Source organism: Danaus plexippus, chromosome Z, assembly GCF_018135715.1.
Source record: "Danaus plexippus chromosome Z, MEX_DaPlex, whole genome shotgun sequence".
Taxonomy (NCBI): Eukaryota; Metazoa; Arthropoda; class Insecta; order Lepidoptera; family Nymphalidae; genus Danaus; species Danaus plexippus.
Genome location: NC_083559.1, coordinates 11,099,744 through 11,112,843, shown reverse-complemented (window position 1 = coordinate 11,112,843; position 13,100 = coordinate 11,099,744). Strand labels below are relative to the sequence as shown.

At 36.0% G+C, this 13,100-nt stretch overlaps 1 protein-coding gene across 5 annotated transcripts in view; it reads left to right on the top strand.

Annotated features, from left to right (window-relative positions):
• Positions 1–11,836, top strand: part of LOC116777770 (cholesterol transporter ABCA5-like) — a 29,860-nt gene extending 18,024 nt beyond the window's left edge. The window contains exons 12-36 of one of the 5 annotated variants that reach the window (XM_061526081.1): positions 15–245; positions 566–680; positions 1,000–1,149; positions 1,569–1,736; positions 1,821–1,896; positions 1,991–2,167; positions 2,999–3,171; positions 3,403–3,501; positions 4,404–4,560; positions 4,821–5,172; positions 5,611–5,797; positions 5,907–6,023; positions 6,321–6,540; positions 6,621–6,708; positions 6,831–6,999; positions 7,195–7,350; positions 7,438–7,641; positions 8,009–8,169; positions 8,397–8,604; positions 8,687–8,778; positions 8,852–8,942; positions 9,080–9,161; positions 9,273–9,420; positions 9,745–9,908; positions 10,039–11,836. In XM_061526081.1, the coding sequence (XP_061382065.1) occupies positions 15–245; positions 566–680; positions 1,000–1,149; positions 1,569–1,736; positions 1,821–1,896; positions 1,991–2,167; positions 2,999–3,171; positions 3,403–3,501; positions 4,404–4,560; positions 4,821–5,172; positions 5,611–5,797; positions 5,907–6,023; positions 6,321–6,540; positions 6,621–6,708; positions 6,831–6,999; positions 7,195–7,350; positions 7,438–7,641; positions 8,009–8,169; positions 8,397–8,604; positions 8,687–8,778; positions 8,852–8,942; positions 9,080–9,161; positions 9,273–9,420; positions 9,745–9,908; positions 10,039–10,151 (3,898 nt within the window). In that variant the 3' untranslated portion in view covers positions 10,152–11,836. Of the gene's footprint in view, positions 1–14; positions 246–565; positions 681–999; positions 1,150–1,568; positions 1,737–1,820; positions 1,897–1,990; positions 2,168–2,998; positions 3,172–3,402; positions 3,511–4,388; positions 4,561–4,820; positions 5,173–5,610; positions 5,798–5,906; positions 6,024–6,320; positions 6,541–6,620; positions 6,709–6,830; positions 7,000–7,194; positions 7,351–7,437; positions 7,642–8,008; positions 8,170–8,396; positions 8,605–8,686; positions 8,779–8,851; positions 8,943–9,079; positions 9,162–9,272; positions 9,421–9,744; positions 9,909–10,038 lie in introns of all 5 variants that reach the window. The other 4 variants (XM_061526078.1, XM_061526079.1, XM_061526080.1 and 1 more) reach the window with 4 other exon arrangements.
• Positions 11,837–13,100: the final 1,264 nt, after the last annotated feature.

Genomic DNA, 13,100 nt, shown 5'->3' with positions numbered 1-13,100 from the left:
AATATCACCAATAGGGAACTACAAGATAAAGAAGCGATAAGGATAGTTGGTCTCCAAAAAAGTTTCCGGCACTGCCGAAGACCGGAGGTCAAGGCTATTGACGGTATCGACCTGAGTATATACGAGGGTCAGATCACGGCGGTGCTGGGTCACAACGGAGCTGGGAAGTCGACACTCTTCAACATCCTTACCGGCCTCACTTCTCCTACAGCTGGGACTGCTTATGTCTATGGTCTGGATGTCAGGTAAGTTAGACTTGTGTCTAACTCAACTATCAACAGTTTATTTTACAGCACTGATACAATATTATTATTATTGATAAAAAATTACTGAAGTAACATATAACAAATGATAAATCTTTATAGAATTATGTAGCTTAGGTTTCAATTGATAATAATTAGTCGGTAGCATTTCACATTGGTTGATAAAGTCGTTATGAATGTTTTACATCTGGGTATTAAAAATATTCTCAAACTTTTAAAAATATATTCCAGAGATCACTCATGATAATAAAAATTGTTATATCTTGTTTTTCTTGAACGACCTCGTTTCTTTCTTGTTTTAGAGATCCTAACGACATGCACGAGATCCGTCAAATGATAGGAGTGTGCCCGCAGCAGGACGTGTTGTTCGACCTTCTCTCCGTCAAGGAACACCTTCAGTTCTTCGCGGCTGTTAAGGTTGGAACTGACAAATGTGGTCATAGTGCCTATTAAATAACAAATCTTCCATGCTCAAACCTCTATGTTTAGTACAAGTTCGCCTCGCCCTGGTGAAGTCAGTGAAAGACTATTTATATTCATTGATTACACTATAAACAAACGCATTTACATTTTAAGCAATTTTTTCTTTTGGACAGTCGTACAATGCTTCTTTTACATCTAAACTTCTATGTTGGTGTGAAAGAAGAACGGTAAAATTTTTACCTTGAGAAAGCATTTTTCTTAACTCTACAAACTAGATAAAAGAAATACAAAAAAAAAATGTATTACCTTTTAGGGTATCCCCCGTAAGCGTGTTCCGGGTGAAGTTCAGAGGGCGTTATCGGAGGTGGGTCTCTTGGATCAAATGCACGTGTTCTCCAAACATCTTTCGGGGGGTCAGAAGAGAAAACTTAGCATCGCCATAGCTTTTATAGGGGATCCAAAGGTAGGAAGTAATTTTACATACATATATATTTTAACTGTTTCTCAAGCATTTCAGGGACGGATTACATGATTTTTAAAATGAAGGTCAATATTCTTCTCTATTGAAATTATTATTGTTTAATTCTATAGCCTTATTAATAATCTTACTATATTCGTTATCTTAACTAACTCATGTACGGATGTTCCTCTTCGTGTGTCCAGGATAACAGCCAATATTTTTATATCCGCTTATTGTCATGTAATACTTCTTAAATGAGCCTTAAGGACTGTCTTACTCTCCTAATGAACGTGCCAAGTTGTTCTTATTTTTAATAGGAAACGTTCTTACGTTACTAAATTTGTTAGTACTCATGTACTGGCCAAGAAAATGCTGTAATTTCCCATAGAGAAATCTACATAAAATTGAATTTTTCAATCCAGATCATAATTCTGGATGAGCCGACTGCTGGCGTGGACCCTGTCTCCCGTCGACAGACCTGGCGCGTGTTACAGCGAGCTCGTCGCGGTCGGGTGCTGCTCCTCACCACTCACTTCATGGACGAGGCGGACATTCTCGGGGATAGGAAGGCTGTTATAAGCAAAGGACGGGTGAGAGTTTGTGAACTCTACTTACTTCAAAATTCACCATTCAAGCTCCTACGTCAATCTGTTTTTGTTTTGATTTTTCTGCAGGTTCGCTGTGCTGGTACGTCACTATTTCTGAAGAACAAATTCGGTATCGGATATCATCTGACGCTGGTATTAGACGGTAAATCGAGGATATTAGTTTTGTGCTCAAGAAATTTTTCATATAGATGGATATGGTGTTATGTAAAGGATTATTTTTCGTTAATAAAACCTAGGCGCATGTCGTGAGCACCAGATCACCCGCCTGGTCCGCGGTCACGTTCCCCGGGCGGAGAAGGCTCGTCGTCATGGTCGCGAGCTGTCCTACATCCTGCCGCACTATACTGTACACTTGTTCCCCCCACTCTTTCAGGCTATCGAGTTAGAGATACGAGAAAAGACCAATAGACTAGGTAAGTAAATGAATAATACAAACGACTGGCACTATTCAGAATCTTAGTAATGTAATGCCCCAAACTAAACACTTACTGGTGGATGAATAACAAACAAATTCCATTGGAACATCGATTTTTTTTTATCATTGATTTAAAGACCTTAAGAGACTCGCCTAATAAGGTGGTGTTTTTTTTTAAATATTCAATATTACTCATATAATGTTCAAATCAAGATCATCTCAGCTTTGTCTTTTTTTTAAAATACGCTTTAACAACAATAAAGTTGTTCTTCATGTTACTTCTTATATTGCCAATCAATTTAAAAATATATATGTCCAAAGTTCTAAAGGAGAACAAACGACAATGTGAAAAATATATTATTTGTTTTGTTTAATATGTAATATTTCACTGCAGCTTAGTTACATGCAGTCATTTGACTTTCTAAGGAAAATGATTATAGTCACGTAACTAATCATAAAAATAATTAGTTCGTTGTTTTAAAATTTACAACTTGAAATGCAAAAAGGCATAAACACCTATATTTTAAGAGACATTGAAATTGGTGGACAAACCTATTATATTCTTCTCCGATGCAAAAAGTTAAATTGCCATTGATCTCTGCTTTTCGTTCTGACACCTGATGTTATTGTTATTTAAAAATCTAAATCAAATTGTACTAATAAGTTACAAGCAACTTTTTTAAATATTTACCGAGAATTAGCGGATTTACGATAACCGTCACTAAACAGAATGAGTAATTATTATAACAAAAATCAATATCGTAATCAGTTTTTCATTTTTGGTTTTCGGTTTTCATTAAAAAAACAATAATATATAAACTTCACTCAGGTATCACAAGTTACGGTGTATCAATGACGACCCTTGAGGAGGTGTTCCTCAGTCTGGAGGGAGAAAACGCTGAAGAGACAGAAGCAGTTGAGGGAGTGTCGTCCGTGAAGCTGGTGAGGGCCCGCGCCCTCTCCAGAAGCTTGTCGCTCCAAAGCAAGACCTTAAGCTATCAGGTCAGGAACGTATTTGGTATTTTGTCATATAGTTTGGACGCTCTCTTAACCCGCTGTTAGGTTAGATCGGAAGTCTAACAGATCGTGTCCCTTTTTCCAGAAAAAAACCCTATTGAGCATATGTCTCTGCAAAATATAATATATTTTATGTTACTGCGAAGATTACCTTCCAACTTTACAGAAGTAGTGGGTAAAATGTTATTTACATTATCAATAATGTTCGTATTAAAGGAATTGAATGACAAAGAGCAGCAGAAGACAACTTCCCTGCCGACACCGGCCGCCTCGCACGCACTTCACTCCACCACGCATGGAGTCGAACACGTTAAGGTAAATAAGGTAAAGAATCTTCATAAAATATAACATCCGCTTCCTCGTCGCGTCTTAAGAGAATCCTATGAAAATACTCGTCAGGATTGGATTTAGTGGTAGGTACTTCCCACCCTCCCATTCGTTAATCGAAAGAACTTTTTATTCAGATGGCACGTTTCATCACCAACCAAACCTTGTTTGATCGGTTTTTCTTAAAATTTTGATTCAGAAATAAAATAATTTCCTTAATAAAGATATTTTTTATATACATAAAACACTCGTTTATGTGGATCGATATAGTAAATAGCGGTAACTAATAACTATAAAAAGTATTTAGTGATTGGGTCGTCCAATTCACTGTTACGTTTTGAGAAAGAAGTAACTGTAGGTAAATGTAGGTTGTTGTTCATATTAAATAGCCATCGTTTACAAAACAAGAGTAAAATATTATTTATATTTTAAATGCGAAAATGTGTATGTGTATCCTATGTATGAATATTTGTTAAATAGTTCTTTAAAAATATGTTTACCGTTTGTAAGGAAAACTATCCAAACACTTCAGAAGATTTGTATAAAATTTTTCTCCAAACTCCGTGTAACCGACAAGTTACAAGATAAACAAATACAATATTACTTTACTTATTAATTCCGAATTAGACGGAAGAAGTCGAGGACAGAACATAGCACCCCAAAAAGTTTCTTAACCCACTTCCAAGGATACGTTCTGATCACCTTAGGTGGTTATTTTAAGTAAACAAACTTACATTTTATGAACATTATGTTTTGGTATTAGTGTTTTAAAAATATCCTGCAATGTGAATGATTGTTGGTTATTTAGAGAATTTAGATTAAGGTTAGGTACTAAATAATATCATGAAGATAGATATTCCTAAGTCTCCATGTAGCTTTCTGACGGTCAGGTTACCCCTGAAGCACCAGTTTCCGTAGATGCCCTCAGCGAAGCCCTAGTGACACGTCCGTCATGTTGGCGCACATTCTGCGCTCTCGTTTACATCCGAACCGTGCGAATGATACGGGACCCTTACAAGCTATACGTCATGATCTTCATGCCTATCAGTGAGTAAAAGAAATAATTGAATGTGTCCTATAGACGAACATAGAAGTATATGTATATATAGTTAAGTAACATTCCCTGGTGATAATTTTAATAAGGTACAATATTTTTTTATTATTATCTGTATATTATATGTACACAAACCTATGGCCATAAAAGCTTTTTGTCTTACTTGTTTAAACAGAGTAATCCTTGTTAGTTGTTCAAAATTTTATGGTGTTATTTATGAAAGTTTGTTTTAAAGTCTTTATATTTCTTTCAGTTTCCTGCGCTTTGGGGTTATACATGAAGTCCCGCCAGATTGTATTTTTTCGCATGCAGCCACTAAAATTGGATCCTAACGCGTATTTCAATAAAACACCCATCGCTTTGTTTAGTGAATCTGACAATATGGAACAAATTGATCAATTTAGGGATTCCTTGGAAACTTTCGGAGCTCATCCCATTGACATGTTTGATGGGAACTTCTCTAGTTTGCTAGATATGGAGAATTTTGGAGCATTCAGTTTGAAGGACAGCCTCGTGTCGTTTGGGAACATAATGGCGTACTACAATAGTACATACACACACAGTTTGCCAATTATAATAAACTTGTTGGACAATACTATATACAGGTTAGTTTTCAGTTCAGGCACCAGTTAGCTACTATGACGCCTAAAACTTTCACGTCATTTACTTTAAGTCCTTAATAAAACCTTTTAATTTTTTCAACTAAATATCTTTGAATAAAGTCTTCAACATGTACAAGTATAGCAGAGTATAATAACTTTAAACCTGGGACCTACTAAATTTATTCCACGGCTTTGCTCCTACGTTTGATGTTTCCTATTCAGCTTTTGAAGAGTTTAGTAGCCAAAGGTACTACAAGTAATGAGAATGTCATTGCAGTACAAAAATATCTTGGATACAAAATATCATCCGATGAAGATATCATTTTTAGCGTTGTGGAACTAACAAATACCTGCACAAAAAGCTTCTCCATTTTTAATATTACTAGTGTATAGAAAAAATTGAAAGCGTTCAATAAGGTCCCTCGTCTTATTCATGATCAGGGTACTAATGTCATCCACGAACCAGTTGGACAACTTCCGCCCTATCGAGGTCCTCACACATCCCTTCCAGCAGACCGAGCAGCAGGAGGAGTTCAATCTTGGGAACGTAGTGTGTGCAATTTTCATGGGGATGATATTCGCTCTGGTCCCCGTCACGCTCGCTGTGGACATTGTTTATGATAGAGAGGTACTATAATTTTGTCAATAGATGGCGCTATATCAATATACAAACTAAAGATGCAGTTGTAATTATTATTACTTCTTGAATTTATTTGATGAGTGTATTTTGTATCCAGATCAAAGCCAAGAACCAGCTGCGAGTGAACGGCCTATCTATGAGCATGTATTTCCTTACTTACTTCACTATTCTCATCTTCATCATGGTGGTTACTAGCGCTGGTGTACTGGCCCTGGTGAGAGTCCGAGTCCTATAACAAAATTACCATTACCTAGGTTTTTAAAGTAAAACATAATAGTAATGACGAAAAATTTTATGATTAATGTTTACATAATTGCTATTTTTAAGTTTTATATTAGATGTGGAATTAATAACACAAGTTAAACCCAAAGTATTTATTTCAATTGAAGTAATTTGGTTTTTATGAGAAGATAGTTGTAAATATAAAAAATGAATTTTATTTTCTAACAAATATATACTAAACATTAGTGTTTTATTCATTAAATGTGATCTCAACGAGTCTATCATCCAGGTGATGGTGAACGATATCCCAAGCCTGACGAACGGTTCCGCCATCACAATGCTCTGCTTCCTGCTGTTACTGTACAGCCCCTCCGCCATCTTGTTCAACACCTGCCTCTCATACATCTTCGACAAGATGGACTCCGCTCAGAGCATCATGCCCAATATAACAACCTGGGTCGGAGTCATACCGTTCATTCTGGTAGCTGTTCTCGATACTTTCAAATGGGGTGAGTATTTTATTATCTCAACCAATAATTTGATAATCGATTCAGAACTTCTTCTTCTAATATTTTAATATCAATTCCAGGTTCCAACATAGCGTTCTATCTCCACCTAGTGTTCAGTTTTCTAGACGTTATGTACATACCTTACGCCATCATATACTATGTTGATAGGTGAGTCACATATACCATAGTAATGTTAAATTTTTTAAAATCGTAAAATTATTTGTTTCTTATATGACAGTTTCTGTTTTTCTTACATTACGACCCTAATTGAAGTCCTCTGCCTACTCCAGGGTATACCTGACGTGTAACCTCCGCGGTCTATGTACGGTGCCGGACCTCAGCAGCTACTTCACGGCGGAGGTGTGGGTCCTCATCGCAGCTATGCTACTACATGTCCCGGTCTGTGGGGCTGCTTTGTTGGCTGCTGATAGACTCAAGTCTGGAGGGCGATTATGGCCGGTGAATTCTATTTAGATAATATTTCTTTTGTTAATGTATAAAATATATTAAGCTTATTGATTTGTAACGAATCATTTTTTTTTTAAGTTTCTCAATGACTAGCTGTCTGCATGTTCATTTGTCCATCTACTCGTTTACTTTATTGGTAATTTATTATGAGCGAGTTATTAATTGTGGTTATAATAATATAACCAGCGCAAGAGCAGTACATCAGAGAAAGCGGACGTGGAGGCCGAGGTGGCCGACGGTCTAGAGGACGAGGACGTGCGACGCGAGCGGCGGCGTGTCGGCGCTCTGCTGCACGCACAACGCACTCAGCAGGACAGCACACCGCCGGCGCTGCTCGTTCACGTCAGCTACATTCACATAGCTTTCATCGAACAACTGAGATATATAAACATCGAACTTCATATATTCATAGTGACAGTCTTTCATCAGAACCTTCGCAAGGAGTACAAGCTGCGTAACTCCCGGAGTGGCGCCTGCTGTGGTGAGGGGGAGTGCTCGAGGCGCGCGGCCCTCGCCCGCCTGTCGCTGGCGGTGCACGGCGGCGAGGTGTTCGGTCTGCTGGGACACAACGGAGCCGGGAAGACCACCACCATGAAGATCATCACCGCTGAGGAGAGACTCTCCTGCGGCACCGTCAGTTTCACGTCTATAACATACATACAATAAATACCTTCCATTTATGTACATGAATCATTTCTTACTAGGAGATGCACCTTTCGCATCTTATTCTCGTATTCTCTAAAAGAAATTTCGGTGTATGTTGAGTGAAACGACCTCAGCGTCTCAGCACCGAACAAGTGGTTCGATTAATTTTTCTTTCACAAATATCAACCGAGATAACTGAGCTATCGAACAAAAAAAAATCGACTCGTTCTGACTTTCGGTTGCCGAGATCATCTTCGTAGATGAATGGCTCGAGTCGCCAGTATAGCGTTCGACAGGATTCACTCAATTATAATAAGAAATATAAATGTCATGTGATGTCATAATTTCCTCGCAGGTGATGCTGGGCGGTCAGAACATAGAGGAGGCTCAATCCAGCGCCTTCCAGATGTTAGGCTACTGTCCACAACACGACGCGCTCTGGAAGAACGTCACCATCAGGGAACATATCGAGTGTTACGCCGCCATACGAGGAATCAGCAAAGCTGACACACCTCGGTAAAAAAAAACTTAATATAAATGAAATATTGAAGGATTTTTTTAGCTGCTTATGTTATGTTCCATGCTTTATACACTTATCTATATAAATGTAAATTTTCAGTTGTTTTTTTTTTAACGAAACATTATATACATAAGCTACTATTACTATTTCTATTACGAATTCAACTAATCATATTTGACAAAAGAAGTGATTTATCATAACAAATTTATGTAACCATCCACAGTATCGTGGAGGCCTACCTACACGGTCTCCAGATCGCGGAGCACGCTGGTAAGAACGCGGAGGAGTGTTCTGGTGGTACCAGGAGGAAGTTGTCCTTCGCTCTGGCGTTAGTTGGCTCGCCGAGGGTAGCCCTCCTGGACGAACCTTCAACCGGCATGGACCCTCGCAGCAAACGGTTCCTCTGGGACACCATACTGGCGAGCTTCCAGGTATACAAAAAAAAAAAACTCAATTCCATTTAAAAAGATTCTCGCATACTAGTCTTATTTGTTTTTAATTTTTATTCAATAGGGCAAAAAAGGTGCTATACTGACAACACATTCCATGGAAGAGGCTGATGCGTTATGTTCTAGAGTTGGGATTATGGTGAAAGGAGGTTTGAGGTGAAAATATTTAGTTCTCTCTAAACTTATACGAATGTCCGATTGTTATTATAATGCGTGATTTGTCTCCCAGGTGTATCGGTTCCACGCAACATTTGAAAAATTTGTACGGCGCGGGTTACACGTTAGAGATGAAGATAGGACAAAACAATCAGAAATCCACGGTATAGTTTTTTGACACACATATAATTACGGATTATATAATGTGATAAATAGTTTTGCGTGTTTTAATAATTATTGTGAATTATATGTATGGTTTTGTCATCCAATGGACTAGGACTTTATTAAATTTCATTGACAGATGTTAGAAACAGATCTGTCTATGACTCCATCACCTCTGCGGTCTCAAGACAACTCACCGTCCTTGGAAGAGGCTGATGAAGGTAATTTAAGTTAACACTTCTATACAAGATTCTAGATACTACAATACTTCTGCTTATTTATATAGAATTGATGCAAAAAGTAACAATTTGGCTCACTTGTCTTTTAACAAGCTGGCTCCGGTCAAGGTTCTGGTGGGGGTGATTGTGGGCGCGAAGGTGATATTGAGGGTGAAGGTGAGGGTGAGGGTGAGGCTGTGGATGTCAGCATTCACACACCGCTGGTCGGGAACACACCGTCTATGAGACTGCATCATCAGCGGTGAGTGAAGTGTGGGATACAAATACTAGCTTTTACTTTAAAGCAATCTCAGACGACCTTCACATTTTCTGCTCGATTAATGTTAATTGATGTTTTAATTGACAACCATATTTATATTTTACGATTACGATTATAATTTAGCCAATGGATAATAAATGGATTGTAAGAAAAATATCTAAGGTTATATATCAGTTAGCCGAAGTTACGACATCAGATATATTTTTAACGGCTCCACGTGATAATGCTTATTAGAAAACACTACAAAAGATTTTAATTATCTTTTTGGAGGGATTCTGATAGTGAAGTGTACCCTGGTCCCCACAGTACTGAGTCTAGCGGTGGCGCGTGTGCTGAGGCAGCGATCGCGCTGGTGGGCTCACTGTTCCCGGCCGCCACGCTCGAGGAGAGCTTCGCTGAGCGTCTCGTGTTCTCTGTTCCACAGAGCTCCGTCTCCAGCCTCGCCAGCTGCTTCCAGCAGATAGAGGAGGGTGAGTTTTAAATATATATCATATATTTATAAATTCCATAATCTGGACACATTTTTTCCCATAGCTCGTCTTTGTCTCATGTAAGTAATTCTATGAAATAATATTAATAACGAAATTGAAAATTTTGAAGCGAAAGAAAAGCTGAACATAGTGGAGTACAGTTTCAGTCAGACGACCCTGGAGCAGGTTTTCTTGAAATTTGCACAAACAGAGAACGTGGAAACATCAGACCAAGAACATTAGACAGCTGTTGATAGTATAAGTACGCTGGACTTGACGCTCTCACATCACACCGTTATAACATAAACATACTAATAATATAACGTCTGTATAAACTGAATTATGCACTATTATAACACACGTGTATTAAATATCGTATGGAGTATAATCGGAAATAAATAAAAAAAATCTTCATCACCATATAATATCCTAGTTATCGGCATCATGTAATGGAAAATACATTGTAGAATAGAGCTACCACAGGCGGCTACCACAAGTCCGCATCCTCACACTTCATACGTATCGTTAAAGGGTTCCCGTTTATAATTCTCCGAAGACTATACAATTAACGTAGTTTGTAGAACGTGAAACGCTCAACGTCACGTGTGTGGTGTAGCGATTGGACTCGTTGTTAGCTGGATTTCGGCGTGGAGGTGTCGGTGTGAAAGCGTCGAGTCTATAAAATCAGTTAGTAGTTTTGTGCTTTTAAGACGATGTAAAATAAATACGCTTCTGATATATAATCTAGTATTTTCTGGGCTTTTGTATGGAAACTCGGGATGGAAGAGTTAGATGTTCTAGGTTAAGACACTTCGTCATCGACTACGCGGCGGTTGAGATCTGTTTTAACATCAATCAGTATCTCATATAGTGCTACTTTGTTATGATTGACAACACTGTTTATAATAGGCCTAATTGTGGAATATTAAACTTTTTACTTTCCGTTATAAATAGATTTTTTTTTTTGGTTCAAAATGAAAGTTTTTAAGCATCGCGTACGACTTAATTGTAATCGAAGTAGCACTGTACAAGTTACGGTGTAGGACGTGTTGACTTTTTATAATTTGATATTTAAGTAGCAAAATTTTATATACAGTTTAGATCCAATATAATTGCACTATGTTTGATGTTAGTGGGTCGATAAAAATTACCGAAAAAAATAATCAGTCTTGTGAGTTGACGGTGTATTTAATATATGAACGAATTCTCATATAACACGCCTGTCACATTAATAAACAATAAACTACATCCATTTTAAAAACGTAATAAATTGATTGAAAATGAAAAAAAATATCCAAATCACTTATATATCCGATGGGTTTACAAATACTGAAATATAATATATCTTAGACGGTATATTCCTCTAGTAACCGTATATTTTATTTTATCATATAAATATTATCAGTTTTATATTTCGATATACATAAAACTGTTATACTCGATACCCATCATATAAAAACATAGTGCATGTGTAAATAACGAGAACCAATATACATACCGTCAATAAGGGAATGCTAGTATATATATACTTTAAAAAACTGCTTTTAAATACAATTAGTTTAAAATTTTATATTAAACTGCGTAGTTCAGGTCGGCAGTATCAGTTATAACGTGTTATGATGTAGTTGAAATCTGAGTCCTCTGATGCGAGTCTTTGTCCTAGTTTTATTTATTTATTTATTTCAACTTGTATGACATACCTTCTCTTTGATATCTGTAGTCAAATTTAGTAATACAATTCCATTGAAATAAAGAAACGGATGTCATATGTGTATAAGATAATTTAATTTTAGATAGTTTATATTTGTATGTTTTGCTATTTAATGGAATCGAAAAAAAAAAATTTTTTGACAACATTTGTAATTGCAATTGTTGAACGCGTCTGAAATAGTAGAATTGTTATAAGAAATAAAAGACATAAAATTAAAGTTTGTTTCATTTATACCTTACTTTATTCTATTTTTGAATTAAAAGTTCGTCAAATCCAACCAAACCGAAAAATGTTGCCAGTCAACAGAAGTTTGCAATCGGTTAATAAATTTTGTTGAGAGAATTATTAATTAATTAGTTGTTTGTATTAAAGAAAGACTTCAAATATTGTGCCTATTAAATTTACAACAGACTAAGCAAAATTCATTACATTATAATAAAAAAATATATACTTGTGTCTTTGTGTCAAAACCTCAAGGGATACCAAAGTGAGATTCTTTTCTCGCTTGAAAATAATTTTTCTAGCTTCTTGTATTTTCTAAAAAGATTACCTGCGAAGTACAATTTTGTTGTTAGATTTAAAAAAAAAGCCAAATTATCTTACATACGACGGATGTACGATTTAAATTGTCTTTTTGTTTATAATTGAATACATTCAGTTTATTTTACGATTAAACGATAAATTAGTTCACACAGCAAATAAATATTCAAAGAACGAGTCTTGTATTCCATTTTCATGCTATATTGAAAGTAACTTGGTAATAATCGGTTTTGTCACAAACGAGTACAGATTAAAATTAATTTAAACCTCATTGAGCAATATGTGATTGTTTTTTATTCTCAGGGTTGTAATAAAGTTGCGTATACATACATGGAAAAATAAAATAATGCATTGAATATAACTAATGAAAATAAAATTGTTTTTGGAGTAATAAAATGAAGAAAGAAATTAATTAAAATCTTAAGAAATTAATAACAAAAGTACATATAATAATTATATAAATAGTTCCAAATACCTTAAGCCTTAGATTATTATTCGTCATTATCAGTTTCTCAAACAGTGATAGCATTCATGATGTGGAAACTATTATAAAGATTGCCTTGCTATTTATTTCATGTGTTTTTTAAATACAATTTATAAGTATGTAGTTAATAAAGCTACAATATAAAGACTTCATCTAAATAATTTTTTTAAATTTACGTTTAGATCTATAAATCCTATTTTTTTTTTTGCTGTAGATCTTAAATAATCTATAATTTTTTTGTCATATGTTGAATTGTTTATGTCAAAATTAACTATTTATGTCACGCAAATTTATTTGTAATTTAGATTACTGTTTCATTTAAAAATATATACAGTTATACGAGGTAAATATATTAAATTTTTCCCAGATTGATTACTATTACACTAAGAATAAACATGTGCCTACAGCATCTTGCTTTCAAATTAGAGTTCCGTAATCTATGTCAATAATTAACTGG